This window comes from Aquarana catesbeiana, linkage group LG03 (genome assembly GCF_042186555.1).
Source record: "Aquarana catesbeiana isolate 2022-GZ linkage group LG03, ASM4218655v1, whole genome shotgun sequence".
In the NCBI taxonomy this organism is placed as follows: Eukaryota; Metazoa; Chordata; class Amphibia; order Anura; family Ranidae; genus Aquarana; species Aquarana catesbeiana.
The window spans coordinates 416,015,612-416,031,480 of NC_133326.1; the positions used below are offsets into that span (position 1 = coordinate 416,015,612).

At 42.8% G+C, this 15,869-nt stretch overlaps 1 protein-coding gene across 2 annotated transcripts in view; it reads right to left on the reverse strand.

The window, feature by feature from the left end:
* The window catches only part of LCP2 (lymphocyte cytosolic protein 2), a 460,964-nt gene that overhangs the window by 95,951 nt on the left and 349,144 nt on the right, over positions 1-15,869 (reverse strand). For both annotated transcript variants that reach the window (XM_073620738.1, XM_073620739.1), the window contains one exon: positions 2,072-2,180. In XM_073620738.1, the coding sequence (XP_073476839.1) occupies positions 2,072-2,180 (109 nt within the window). The remainder of the gene's footprint in view (positions 1-2,071; positions 2,181-15,869) is intronic.

Here is a 15,869-nt window from a genome sequence, read left to right on the forward strand (position 1 = left end):
GAGTTGTAAGGTTGTGGACCCTATGGCTGACTTCTGCGGATGGAACTCTGGGTGATTCAGAAAAGCAGGTCCAACATGGATCCCACTGGGAGCTAGAGCATAAGATTCCCCAGGGGGCGGAGTCTAAAAGCCAGCAGGTGTTCACTAGAGCCTCTAGTGGTGAGGACGGACTGCGCTGCAACTGGCTCCAGGTCATGGCCCCCAGCGTCTCCCAGCTCACGCTCACGGTAGGCTACAGGAGGATAGAGAGGAAGCAGCAGCCCAGGACAACAAGGGATAGTCAGGAGATAAGCCAAAGGTTGGGGCAACTAGCAGACAAGGATAGTCAAAGAACAAGCCAAAGGAAGATAATGCTTCCTTTGGTCGTTCCTTTGAGCAACTAACACAGAAGCTTCCCCATGCTTTCTACAGAGGATCGAATTCAAAAGAACCCTTACCATACTGATAGCTCAGGGGGTTACCAAGAAATGCCTGGTACTAGATTGACAGGTTGCAGGCACCTCCATGTCAGCTATAGTCCGAACCAGACCTTCTCTCTTAATAAGAAGCATCCTTGTCCCAGCATTAACTAAAGCCAAAGCAAAGTGACACACAGACTTTCAAATAATATCCCAAGATTGCATCACAGTGCATTGCAGTAGATATCATTTTGAATGACACCCAATGCACATCCCAAACTGTTCACAACAGAACTGCATTTTAGTGCACCCCAATACACAGATTTAAACCACATGTGCTTTGTGGAGTGCTGTTAAAAAAAAAGTGCAGGTGTGAATTTAGGTCGGTTGTGATTCCTTGGCAACCCATTAAAAAGGAATGGACTGACATACAGCAATAAACGTTAAAGCATAACATGCGTTAATGAGCATGCAGTAATGCACTGCAGATACAGTTACTGTACACCCAACTTACAGCCCAACACATACACAGTTCACAGACGATTTTTATTTAAAAAAAAAAAACACATTTTTAACTCCATTCTCTATTTTTACTTTTTTGAAGTGAAGTTTTGTTGGCAAAAAAAAAGGAAAATTTGTGAATCTCTGACCATAGATATAAAGCTTGCTTTAGAAAATTGATCTATTTTGCTATGCTATTATATTTGTAAATACTTTTTTTTTGCTTTAGAAGAGTTTTTGTTTTTTAATAAATAACTAACTACATCCCGGTATCACTCTGTTACTGACAAAACGTATGCACAACTGACAACAAGTTATCAAAGCTCATCTTTAGGCAAATTTTAACTGCCATCAGACCCCCGGTTATAAGTGGCATAACCAAAAAAAAATTTGAAATTCTCTTTTTACTTACCTAAAACTGTGGCCATGTGATGCTCCAGTTCTCTCCTCTCTTTTTCTGTTTAAAGGCAGGGTGCTATTAGCTGTCCAGCGGCAGGATCCTCTCAGGATCAAGAAAAGGAATCTGCAGTGGTAATGTCATAGCAAAAGAGACTGGCCATTGCAAGCACATCTGCAGTGCTGGACGAGCAAACCCCTGAACCATAAAACTACACCACTAAGGGAGCTGGACAGCAAACTTCAATGAGTATATCTTTCTTCACAAGGTAAGAAAGAAAAAAAAAATGACTGGGGGGGATGGGGTTAATATTTGTTGGGCAGGATTGAGGGGAGGGGTTAATATTTGCATGGATTTAGACCTTAAAGTCGTTGTAAAGGTAAAGAAATATTACTGCCAGATTTTCTGTGGCCGTTCACGTGACCTCTGGCTGCTCTCTTCCCCTAATCTAAGGGCTACAGTGGGAGGGGGCGAGATCCCCCTCTGACATCAGGCGAGAGGTCACGTGATTGCTGTGCTGGACACTCAATAATCATGGATCAGCAGCCATGATTACCGTGGTCAGCACACTAAGGGGGACACAGGACCAGGCAGGATGAACCAGGATTTTTACAGCTTAGAGAGGGATAGATTAGACAGCACAAGCACTGTGCTGTTTAATCTGCTAGGGAACAGGATCTCTCTTTTTTCTTTTTTAGGGTTACAACCTCTTTAAAGATTGTTTTGCTTAAAAAGCACAATAATATTAAAAAGCACATTGAATATTAATACATACCTATCTGTACCAGGCAAAGTATTGGATCCTGAATGAATGCTCCTCATTGAAGGTTTTGGTGATGTAGAAGGGAAGGTGTTTGAAGAATGTGGATACAGTTTTTGAAAACCTGTAATGCAGTAAACAGTATTAAACAAGAAACTTATATGCTTAGGTGCATATTTTATACATTTTATATTTATATGCCAATTTGTAATGTTTATGATTATGTAAAATATTTCCTCTTTTGTATTTTTTTATCCCTAATAATAGGGAACATATGGAGGCACTCATAACACGTTAACGATTATTATATGAGGAAATTCATATTTTATTTGGACAATTCCAACAATTCTTATTTGTGGATTTTGTCTGAAGCACTCTTCTTTGACTTTTCATGTGTTGAAGGTCCACACTAGGGAAAGTATCATTCCTGTTTAAAATCATCAGCACCAAAAAAAAAATCCTTTGTATTGTTTTGATTCAGTGCCTCCCACCTACAGAACAGGAAATCAACTTGTAAAACAAATATTTAGCAGGTTGCTATTAGGTTAAAATTCTTGAAGAACAGAATTCTGTGTTTAATGTTACTTTAAATAGTTTATTTGGGTCCACTTGGCCCCAAAAAAACAACGTATTTCCATTGCAGAATGATGTAGCCGCTGGGTGTGCACTAACAGAATATAATGGCATTGGCTACATACAGTTAGAGGTGCTGTGTTTCGGCAACAACAGTACTGGCAACCCATCTGCTGCCAGATAAAGAGTCGGGCTTAGTACTTTTTAGCCATTCAGGAGAAGCCTTGTGTTTTTATCAATTGATACCACTCTTCCTCTGACTGGACAAGCTGAAGATTGTGACATCATCCACCTCAGTCAATATGCAGAAGCCTTGTATTCTTAAAAAAAAAAGGGCTTTTAGTGAATGGCAGTATAGCACAAAGCCAGAGTCTCTTTATAGCTGTCAGCAGATGAGAAGTCGCCCCCACAGTGTGGCTTACTCTATGTAGCTAATGATGCTACAGTCATTTACAGCAGACACATCATCCTGTAATGGAAATAGTTAGTGGTTTTTATTTTTTGCGCTATAAACAAAAAAAGAGCGACAATTTTGAAAAAAAACCCACAATATTTTGTACTTTTTGCTATAATATCCCCAATTTTTTTTGTTAAAAAAAGCAAATTTTTTTTTCAGTTTAAGCAGATATGTATTCTTCTACATATTTCTGGTAATAAAAATCACAAAAGGCGTATATTGGTTGGTTTGCGCAAACGTTATAGCATTTACAAAATAGGGGATAGATTTATGGCATTTTTATTATTATTATTATTATTTTTACTAGTAATGGCAGCGATCTGCGATTTTTATCGTGACTGTGACATTATGGCAGACACTTTTGACACATTTTTGGGACGATTGACAATTATACAGCGATCAATGCTATAAAAATGCACTGATTACTGTGTAAATGTCCATGGCAGGGAATGGGTTAACACTAGGGGGCGATCAAGGGGTTAACTGTGTTATCTGACTGTGTGTTCTAACTGTAGAGGGAGGGGACTGACTATAGGAGATGACAGATCATGGTTCCTAGCTATTAGGAACTCACGATCTGCATCTCCCCTCAGAACAGAGATTTCTGTGTTTACACACACACGTCCCTGTTCTGCCACTGGTGGCCGACGGTCATTGTGACCGCCGGTCACAAGCATCGGCACCCCTCCGGCAGCGCGTGCGTGCCTGCTATCCCGCCTAATGGAGCCGATGTATAGCTACGACGGCTCGCAGGATTGTCCCGACCTGCCGCAGTATAATGACCGCGGCTGGTCGGCAAGTGGTTAAATGTGGAATTCTACTTTAAATATAATAATAGTAATATGACTAGGATTTGGAACATAGATCCTCAAAAACATAATAACTCAGAGTTGGTCACTGGGGACAAAATAAGCATATATTTTCTTTAGCTCTCTATATACAACAGTAGGAATATAGTATTTGGAATAATTTAAAATTCTCTACAATGGCTTTTTATTGATATGGTCCAGAGTTGTTTATGAGCTAATGTTATACATTTTTAAGACTTTTTGGAGAACCAGTTTTGCTTACCCGGTCTACCGTTCCCCCCCGGCAGGCGGAACACCCATACCACCCAGCAGTGGACTGTTTCTCGGCATCCCCATGTCCAGAGCAGGGCTATGCTCAAACTTACTCTGGTCTGGATAACATCAGGACCCTAGACCAATAAAGCATTGCGGTGCAGGAGCTGCAGGGACCAGTCTAGCTGCAAGGAGGAGCAGAGGATTGGGTATGTACTGTATATGTCAATCAATATAAGGGATATTTTGTATTTACCCAGAGTTGTGTTGTTAATTTGGATACTAATAATTTATGGTTGAAAGTTCTGTCACCAAGGTTAAGTTTTAAAATGATTGATTTCTAATATTTTTTATAAATACAAATATATTATTTATATTTGTATTTATAAAAATATTAGAAATTAATCATTTTAAAACTTAACCTTGGTGACAGAACTTATTTCTGTACAGCTCTAGTTCAACAACTATAAACCTGAACATCTGCTCTCCCTACGCTTCACTAATCTTGCCAAATTCAATACTTTATGGCAAATATGGATAGATTGGTATGGGATATAACTGCTGTTAATTACAATATAGTACTTTGCATTGTGCTGGTATGCTATAACTTGCCAATTCACACAGTGTTTTCTGTCAGTTGTATTTCACTATCATATGACACTATCTTCTTCTTTGTATTGCCATGACATTGACATTGACAGGTTTGTTATTTAAAAAAATATATATATTTTTACCTTAACTGTTAACCTAAATGGTTTGTTGAGCAACCACATTATCAAGGAGGATTCATGTAAAATTAAGAACTTTAGGAGTAAATTACACACACATATTGTACACTTTTGGGTCTTAAAATTGCATTAATCAGTAAGGCTCGATTCACATCTATGCACGTTGCTTTTGAGCGTTTCTGCAGTGCTTTTTGCGGTGCTTGCCACGTTTTTGGACACGCGTTTTTACAGCAACTTTGTATATAGCTGGTTTCTAAGGAGGTGGCGGAAAGCCAGCCACCGTGTCCTTAACAACCGATGAGTCATCAGCTGTCAGCCGACTTCCCCGCTCACAGCTAAATGTAAAAAAAAAAGAATTGCCAGCTAAAAAAAATTGTAAAAAAAAAAAAAAAAAAAAACAGTGTGGGGTCCCCCCACCCAGGTCCATACCAGGCACTTAGCATGTGAAAAAGTGTGGAAAAATACAGTAGACAGATTTTGACAAGTCTTTTATTAAAAATGTCTTCTTCCTCCCTCCATCTCGTCTTCCTCCGTCTTCTCCTTCCCCGCTTCTTCCTCCTCTGGGCTTCTCCCGCTTCTTCCAGTCTTCTTCTTTCTCCTGTCATCTTTGTCCGGTGTACTACTTCCTCTGCCACCGCTCCTGCCGATGACCCTCCTCCGATGCTGTGTCCCGCTGATCTGCCCGCGCCGATGTCAAGCATGTCTTAGATAACGATGGGGACGTGGTCTTTGGGCGACGTCATCCGGAGGCTCCCCTCCCTTGTGTCGTCGCGGTCCCATCATGCCCCAGGCAGTTACGTCACAAGGGGGCAGGGCCTACGGATGACTCACCCCCCCATGTTGAAGGCATGAGGTCTGGTATGGTTCAGGAGTGGGGGGGGCGCTCGCTCGTCCCCTCCCTTTCCTGACCTGCCGGCTGCATGCTCGGATAAGGGTCTAGTATGGAATTTGGGCGGGGGGAAGGGCCTGGTATAGACCTGGGGGGACCCCACGCAGGTTTTTTTCACAATTTTCTTCTCAACTCATCAGTTAAGGACGCGGCGGGCGGCTTCCTGGCCTCCTCATTAGCAAACAGTTATATATAGTAAATGTACAGCTAAAAAAAAAAAATACGCAAATCGCTGCAAAATCGCGGTACTTGTGTTTTGGATGCGGATCTGTTGAAGTCTATTACATGCAAAATGAGGCATTTTGTGGGAAAAAAGTCCCCGACCCTTTTCAAAAACACAGAGGCACAAAAATGCATTGATGTGAACGTGTTCCATAGAAACTCATGTTAAAAAAAAATTCCCTACATTTCTGCAAAATGCATCAAAAAACGCATTATTGTGACTGGAGCCTAATGAGGTGGATCTGGATGTCCTGGTAGAACAGACTTAAAAACAATATGCAATGCCATTTTGCAGCTTCTAAACCAAACAAGACATTTCCTCGTTTAAAAAGACACATTGATCAAAAGCCCAAATTAAGTCTCAAATGTTTTGCCCCATTATAATCCCTTGGTGACTTTGGTGACACTTGGTGACTTTCCTATACCTAACCTATAGAGAACCATGCCTGTAAATGAGGAAATGTGATTGTGAGGGACAGTGATGATGCAAATCCCACACAAGGGGTCACATTATTACTTGTTTTTACCTTTCTGAAATTTCTAAAAAATGTTATTGAGATTTGTGGTATTAAAAGCCTTTTTTTCTGCCAAGTTTAGGGCTGCAAAATGTCAGAAATGCCAATAAATTAAAGCATAACTACAAATGGAATAATTTATCAGTGATGTGGTAAATTGTATTTGATTTCTGTGACAGACTCACCCAGGATAGAGGCTTTTGGAGGGGACTGAATGCAAGCCTCTTGCCGACCAATTATGGGCCCTGGCATTTGGGAGAACGGTGCTCTTTGTGAGCTGTATGCCTGGGGACCCTTGAGGTGGTATTACTGTGGATTCGGGTCCTGGTCCCCCAGGACACACAGACCCTGGGGACCCTGTGTATGCCATATGGAAAATGGTGACTTGGAGGGTATGTCTTGGATTGCTTAAAATGGGACAGTAATGTTTATCCCCAATATCTCCCAGGATATATATGTAAAGACTATTATTGGTTTGTTTGATTCTGAACTCAACATGTTAATTGAGTGAGCTGATCACATTGGCCTCCAGGACTGGCTAGGAGACGAACAGCCTACTCCTACTATAGTTTGTTGATGACTAGGCTGAGGAGAGGGGGAGAACACTGTTTGTAATGTTAATTGTAATTAGCTCCTGCTATTGTGAGAATACTACTGTGTGAAGCTCGGTGACCACAAGTCTGTTCTAAAAGGTCGTGTCTCTTAGTCACCTAGGCTAGATAACGGATTAGATAATTAGCTCATGTTAATTAGGTTAGGTTTTAGTCATCCTGCTGTATATATTTGTGTGAGATCTCAAATAAAAAGGTTAGTCCATGTTAGCAGTGAAACAAGTGTTGTCTTGTTTTATGCTTGGGAGCGGTTGGAATATCTGATATCTGTGTCCAGACTGGGAGGAAGTGGTATACTGACGGAAGCACTTAAGTGGAGTGTGGGACGTTCCGTTACATTGGTGGCAAGCAGCGGGACGCTTCCTGCAGTCTGGGACATCCAAGCTTCCACCTGGATCCAAGGTCTGGATAGCAGGAGAGGAGAGGTACAGATACCAGCCGCCATGGAAGAGGAATTCAGAAGGAGGTTGCGAGAGATGCAGATAAAGCACAGAGGACCAGTATCAGAGCAGGTCCTGCTGGGATGGTTTGTTTCTATCCGCTGTGAACTCTGGAAGGAAGCGCTAGCCCGTGAGCAGCGACACCAGGGAAAAGTTCTCCCCTCCATCGAGGAACGGTACTGGTCGCAGTATGGATTGTGGGTTCTGTTTTTGGGAGAAAAACCGAACAAGGAGCAGACAGCGGAATTAAGCAGGCTGGTCTGGACAGAGATGCAGCTAGATGAGAGCTACAGAGCCCTCTGGTGGCATGTATCCCAAGCATGCCCTTGGATAGCGGATGACAGCCCAACGGAAGGCTTTGGCTACGGTGGCCTGGGACTGTTGTATGTGAAGCTGACAGGGGACCCTAACTTTAGGAGTGATTTGGAGTGGTGGTTGGACGAAATAATGGATTACAGAGAACAGCTACTGAACGTTTTGGAAGTGCACTGGGCACTGGAAGATACAGAGTTTCTGGCCGTTCAGGAATGGGAGATGGAGATCGCCTACAGACGGCTGCTAGACTCTGCTCAGCGCCAGGGCTGGGCTCCCTTTGCCTGGGACTATCAGGAAATACCAAGTGACAACTCTGAAATCCTGGCTGAAGAGTCGGCAATGTGGCAGAGTAACAGTGTGCTTTGCCCACCTGCCCCAACAGCTAGGGAGGCGGAGGTCTTATGGTGGATGCAGCAAGTGCTGACTGACCTTGATGATCCTGTTTCTGCATGGGATGATCTTGGATGGAGGAATGTGCCTGTCCAGCAGCATGCCAGAGAATCGGCAGTGGAAAATCTGAAGATTGCCGTCCCCAAACCTGAAGTGCTGACAACAGGGCAGAGCTCTGCTAACCTCTGCCCAGCACTGATAGCATCTTCTGGGTTCCATGCACAGGAGAGGATGAACCTCTATCCCCAGACACCAGTTGCAGAGACAGGGGATTTGATAGACTTTTCTGCTGAGGAAGAACAATCGGGTGAGCCCCCAGCAGAAGAGCTGGTATTAGGGCCAAACTTCACTGTGCTCTGCTCAGCACCGATAGCATCTTCTGAGTTCCACGGACAGGAGATGGTGAACCTCTGTCCCCAGACACCAGTTATAGAGACAGGGGATTTAATAGACTTTTCTGCTGAGGAAGAACAACCTGATGAGCCTCCAGCAGAAGAGCTGGTATTAGGGCCAAACTTCACTGTGCTCTGCCCAGCACCAACAGCAGTATCTGTGGAGTTACAAGGAACTTCCCCAGCTGAAGTGCTGGTCACCAGACAGAGGGTCCAAGACCTCTGCCCCACACCTGTGGCAGTTTCGGAGGCTCAGGGTGAGAAGGTGGCAATCACCTCCCAGCAGGAGATACAGGGGGAGAAGGCAGAGGAGGAGGTGTTCTTCGTCCCTCCCCAACAGTTGGCCAGGGTGGAGGAAGCGGTCTTTCCTCCCCAGCAAAGATCCTTGCACCTGGGAGACAGTACCACAAACATGTCGTCCCAGCAGCCAGATGAGGGAATGGAACAGGAAGCAGCTGACTCACCTCCCCAATGGCAGCTACACAGTTCGGGAGTGGAGGAATCCAGCCTCCTGCCCCAACAGTTAGCTGGAGCATAGAAGTGCTGGAAACAGGGCAGAGTGCTACCAACCTCTGCCCAGCACCAACAACTGTGGAGATCCAGGGAGCCGGGGCAGTCGGCCCCTCTCTCCAGCGACAAGCTGATGTAGTAAAGCTGCTACTCCCAGCTGAATCACTGGCAACAGGGCAGAGCGCCGCTGGCCTCTGCCTAGCACCTACAGTGTCTCTACAGTTTCAGAAAGGTGGGGCGATCGACCCCTCTGCCCAGCAGCAGACCGAGCCCCGGAATGTTAAAAACCACCCAGCTGAAGCACTGGCAGCCGGACAGAGAGTAAATGACCACTGCCCCACACCTACTGAGATCAACTATTCCTTGCAGCCAAGAAAGGAGATCATGCGGACAGACTATATGAGTTCACTCTGCCTGACTAACGCATGTCCAGCCCAAGTGGAGGTCTGGGACCTTGTTAGTCAACCTTTGATGGGGAGAAATGTGACAGACTCACCCTGGATAGAGGCTTTTGGAGGGGACTGAATGCAAGCCTCTTGCTGACCGATTATGGGCCCTGGCGTTTGGGGGAATGGTGCTCTTTGTGAGCTGTATGCCTGGGACCCTTGAGGTGGTATTACTGTGGATTCGGGTCCTGGTCCCCCAGGACACACAGACTCTGGAGACCCTGTGTATGCCATATGGGAAATGGTGACTTGGAGGGTATGTCTTGGATTGCTTAAAATGGGAGAGTAATATTTATCCCCAATATCTCCCAGGATATATATGTAAAGACTATTATTGGTTTGTTTGATTCTGAACTCAACATGTTAATAGAGTGAGCTGATCACATTGGCCTCCAGGACTGGCTAGGCGACGAACAGTTTACTCCTACTATAGTTTGTTGATGATTAGGCTGAGGAGGGGGGGAGAACACTGTTTCTATTGTTAATTGTAATAAGTTCCTGCTATTGTGAGAATACTACTGTGTGAAGCTCGGTGACCACAAATCTGTTCTAAAAGGTCATGTCTCTTAGTCACCTAGGCTAGATAACGGATTAGATAATTAGCTCATGTTAATTAGGTTAGGTTTTAGTCATCCTGCTGTATATATTTGTGTGAGATCTCAAATAAAAAGGTTAGTCCATGTTAGCATTGAAACAAGTGTCGTCTTGTTTTATGCTTGGGAGCGGTTGGAATATCTGATATCTGTGTCCAGACTGGGAGGAAGTGGTATACTGACGGAAGCACTCAAGTGGAGTGTGGGACGTTCCGTTACAATTTCACAATAAATCTTTCTCCATAAAATTAAGGGGGGGATCAAGTGAACAATGAGCAAGTATGTTTATAGTAAATAATAAATTGCTGCTAGACCTGAAAAGTGTATACAGTGCACTTACAGTGGGTATAATATAAAGAGTGATCAGCGCAACTTATTATTATTATTATTAATATTATACAGGATTTATATAGTGCCAACAGTTTACGTAGTGCTTTATTGTCCGGAAAACCGGAAGTGACGTAAAGAGGCATCTGTAATGCCGTGTAAATTACAGATCTGCTGTTTTTAACTCTTATCGTTGTAAGTACCCATTTGGCTGTTTAATAAATTAGTGAGTTTTTATATACTACACTATGGGAGATTCCTTTTTATCCCCTGTTTATACTCGCTGTGAATGAACGGCCGTATGGACCGATTGGAAGCTATCATTCGTAATACACCATTTTGAGAGATATCACCCTTTATTGATGGATCCAGGGGAGGCCCCAAACTACAGTGATCTCTGTTGCGTTTTTTACCCATATTGAGGTAAGAATATAGAGAGCACTAAGTGGAGCACAGGAAGATCGCACATCGGCAACCACCTATTGAAGACTTTATTTTGATACTTTGTTGCACATAAGTACTTTTTTGCACTTTTGCACCTTTATTATTACTTTTTTAGAGCTACTGGACTATTATATCACTATTATCATCTGATTATATGGAATTGATCATCTCATTACTCATATACTGAGAATAGTCCATCATTTACCATATATAGGATTTGCTATTGCATTGCGTTTACGTAAATTTATATATATTTTTTTATATTTTTTGCACTCCTGCACCCTTATTTCAGAGCTAATGTACTATCATATCGCTATTATCATATGATTATATGGCATTGATTATCTCATTATTCATATACTGAGAATAGCCTATCATTTACCTTATATATAGGATTTGTCATTGCACTGCGTTTACGTATATATTTATATATACTTTTATATTTCAGAGCTAATGGACTATCATATAGCCATTATCATCTGATTATGTTGCAATTATTATCTCATTATTTACTGTATATACTGAGAATAGCCTATCATTCACCTTATATATAGGATTTGTTATTGCACTGTGTTTACATATATTTATATACACTTTTTTGATACTTTGTTGCACATAAGCACTTTTTGCACTTTTGCACCTTTATTTCAGAGTTAATGGACTATTATTTTGTTATGATCATCTGATTATATGGAATTGATTATTTCATTACTCATATACTGAGAATAGCAATTATTAACCTTATATATAGGATTTGTTATTCCATGCGTTTACGCATATTTACTCATACAGGATTACTAGTATATCATTGTTTATTGAAGTTGCACATAGTTATTTGTTTGCACAGCAATATTTACACATTCATTTTAAGATACACACAGCTGATAATAAGTTGCGTTCATCAATCTTTATATTTCTCCATAAAATGCTGTGGTTGTCAAAAGTTGTGGGATTTCAAAATACATTTTGTTCTGCCTGTGTGTGTTTAGTCCCTAGAGTTGGGCAAACGTTCAGCCTGAACATCGCCTGTTCGGCAAAAATCTAAGTTTGCATGGCATGCTGCACAGTGCCTTCTAGGCCCATTTAGCTGAAGCAATGCACATGACAGACAGATTTTGGTGGTAGGGGACTCAATTCTTAGGACAGAGAGGGCAATCTGTCACAAAGACCTGAAGCGCCGAACTGTATGTTTGGGTTTGGCACATCACGGATCTGGTGGACAGATTACTGGGAGGGGCTGGGGAAGACCCGGCTGTCATGGTGCACATTAGCACCAATGACAAAGTCAGAGGTAGATGCAGCATCCTAAAAAACGATTTTAGAAACTTAGGAGCTAAATTGAGGAAATACTACCGGTACTTTGAGCCACACCAGAAAGGTAGAGGGAGATTAGGGAAGTAAACAAGTGGCTAAGGAGCTGGTGTAGAAAGGAAGGGTTTGGGTTCCTGGAGAACTGGGGCAACTTCTCAGTCGGTTACCAGCTCTATAGAAGGGACGGACTGCACCTAAATGGGGAAGGTGCAGATCTTCTGCTGGGAGTGAAGATGGCCGAAAAGTTAGAGGGGTTTTAAACTAGGCGACGGGGGGGGGTCCAGGGGTAGAGATAGCCAGTGCAGAACAGATTCCAGAGGGTAGTATTGGGGGTATTAGTGGTAGGTTGACTAAAGCACCTCAACCCAAGGTAAGTATAGTAACAAGTTCTATTTGCAACCCCAGAGCACCCAATAAGCAGATAGTATGTGACCGTTCTAAACTACGTGGCATGTTCAGCAATGACAGGAGTCTAGCGGACAAGATGGGAGAACTAGAACTACTGTTGTATGAGAAGGATTTAGATTTTGTAGGAATTACAGAGACTTGGTTCGACAGCTCTCATGATTGTCTGGCAACCATTCAAGGGTATTCTCTATATTGCAGGGATAGAGAGGTTAAAAAAGGGGGAGGGGTACGCCTGTATATCAAAAATGATGTACAAGTGAATGTGAGAGATGACATCACTAAGGGAGCAAGGGAGGAGGTGGAATCCTTATGAGTAGAGCTACAAAGGGGGGGGGGAGTAATATTGGGAGTATGCTTTAGGTCTCCTAACCAAAGGGAAGAGGTGAAGGCGGGCCTCCTATCACAATTTGAATTAGCAGCAAGGATGGGAAGTGTCATCATAATGGGGGAGTTTAATTATCCAGACATAAGCTGGGTGGAAGGAACTGTGCATTCATCTAAGGCTTGCCAGTTCCTAAATGTCTTGCAGGACCATTTCATGGGTCAGATGATAAATGCACCAACTAGAAACAAAGCTTCACTAGACCTACTGATTACCAACAATACAGACCTGATCACGGATGTGGAAATACGGGGCAATTTAGGAAACAGTGATCACAGGTCAATTAGTTTTAGTATAAATCACACAAATAGGAAACATAAGGGGAATACAAAGAACTTCACTGAATTTCAAAAGAGCCAACTTCCCTAAACTACGATCCTTGCTAGAAGATAATAATTGGTATAACATTTTAGGAACAAAGAACACAGAGGAAAAATGGGTATGCTTGAAGAGCATATTAAATAAGGGCATTAGCCAGTGCATCCCAATGGGAAATAAATTTAAAAGAGCTAATAAATGTCCTGGGTGGCTTAACTCCAAAGTAAAAATGCATATAAAGGCAAAGGAGAAGGCCTTCAAAAAATACAAGGCTGAGGGATCATTCATCATCAGCATTCCAAAGAAGCAGCAAGAATGCAACAAGAAATGTAAGGGCGCAATCAGGGCAGCCAAGATAGAACACAAAAGGCACATAGTGAAGGAGTGTAAAAAAAAATCCCAAGAAATTCTTTAAGTACCGTATTTATCGCCATTTAACACACACAGGCATATAACACGCACCTTCAATTTTTAGAGTGAAGATTCAGGAAAATATATGCCCATCTGTAGCCTCAATGCAGCCTGATCTGTGCCCATCTGCAGTCTCAATGCAGCCTGATCTGCGCCCATCTCCCATCAATGTAGCCTGATGCCCATCTGCAGCCTCACCATCTCTCATGCAGGAAATCACCAAGCTGTCATCTCATTACTCGGGTCTCAGTCGGTAGTCACATACACAGTCCCGCCTCCGTCATCGGCACTGGACCAGCTCTTGTGATTGACAGAACACTGGTCCAATGCTGGTGGCAGAGGCGGAACTGTGTGTGTGATGTCAGAGCCTAGTGAGAGCCGATTATACAGGAGATGACGGCTCTGTGAATTCCGGCGGCGCTCATCCCCCTCCTTCCCCTCCGAGGTACACTATCTGTGTATAGCACACACCCGTGATTTGCCCCCTATTTTCAGGGGAGAAAAGTGCGTGTTATACGCCAAAATAAATAGTAAGAAAGGGAGGTCAGATCATATTGGTCCAATAAAGAATGAATGATGAAGGGAATCTATTAACCTTCTATGAGGAGGGGAGCTGCCATCTAGATAAAGGAAGTCCTGTAGACGTGGTGTATCTGGATTTTGCAAAAGTATTTGATACAGTTCCCCATAAACGTTTACTGTACAAAGTAGGGTCCGTTGGCATGGACCATAGGGTGAGTACATGGATTGAAAATTGGCTACAGGGGCGAGTTCAGAGGGTAGTGATAAATGGGGAGTACTCGGAATGGACTAGGGTGGAATGTGGGGTCCCCCAGGGTTCTGTCCTGGGACCAATCCTATTTCATTTATTCATAAACCACCCAGAGGATGGGATAAACATCAATCTCTGTATTTGCGGATGATACTAAGCTAAGCAGGGCAATGACTTCTCTGCAGGATGTGGAAAGAAGATCTGAACAAATTAATGGGGTGGACAACTACATGGCAAATGAGGTTTAATGTCGAAAAATGTAAAATAATGCATTTAGGTGTCAAAAATATGAATGCAATCTACTCACTAGGGGGAGAACCTATGGGGGAATCTAGGATGGAAAAGGACCTGGGGGTCCTAGTAGATGACATGCTCAACAATGGCATGCAATGCCAAGCTGCTGCAAGCAAAACAAACTGAATATTGGCATGCATTAAAAAGGGGATTAACGCCAGAGATAAAACAATAATTCTACCACTCTGCAAGACTCTGGTCTGGCTGCACCTGGAGTATGCTGTCCAGTTCTGGGTACCAGTCCTCAGGAAGGATGTGCTGGAACTGGAGAGAGTCCAGAGAAGGGCAACAAAACTAATAAAGTGTCTGGAGGACATTAGTTATGAGGAAAGGTTATGAGCACTGAACTTGTTCTCTCTGGAGAAGAGACGCTTGAGAAGGGATATGATTTCAATGTACAAATACAAGACCCCACAATAGGGACAAAACTTTTCCGCAAAAGGGAATTTAATAAGACACGCGGCCATTCACTAAAACTAGAATAAAAGCGGTTTAACCTTAAACTGCATAGAGGATTCTTTACTGTAAGAGTGGTTAGGATGTGGAATTCTCTTCCACAGCTGGTGGTCTCAGTGGGGAGCATTGAAAATTAAAAAAACTATTACATAAGCACCTAAACGACCACAACATACAGGGATATACAATGTAATACTGACATAAAATCACACACATAGGTTTGACTTAATGGACTTGTGTCTTTTTTCAACCTCGCCTACTGTGTAATTGTGTAACTGTATGATTGAACAAAGTCATGATGACTTTGACCAATTATGGCTCAGTGCTCATAGCCCCACCCTGCACTATAAAAGGTTCCTTTCCACAGGAACCTTTTGCAGTGTGTTGTTGGAGTGGAGATAGATAGAGCAGGGCTCTGTTTGCTACTAGCGAGTGCGTTATTGTGACTCTGAGTGTAGAGTGTCAGTGTAGTGTTAGTGTAGTCTGAGAATAGTTGGAGTATAGTGTCAGTATAGCGTGGTGTGAGTATAGTGTGAGAATAGTGTAGG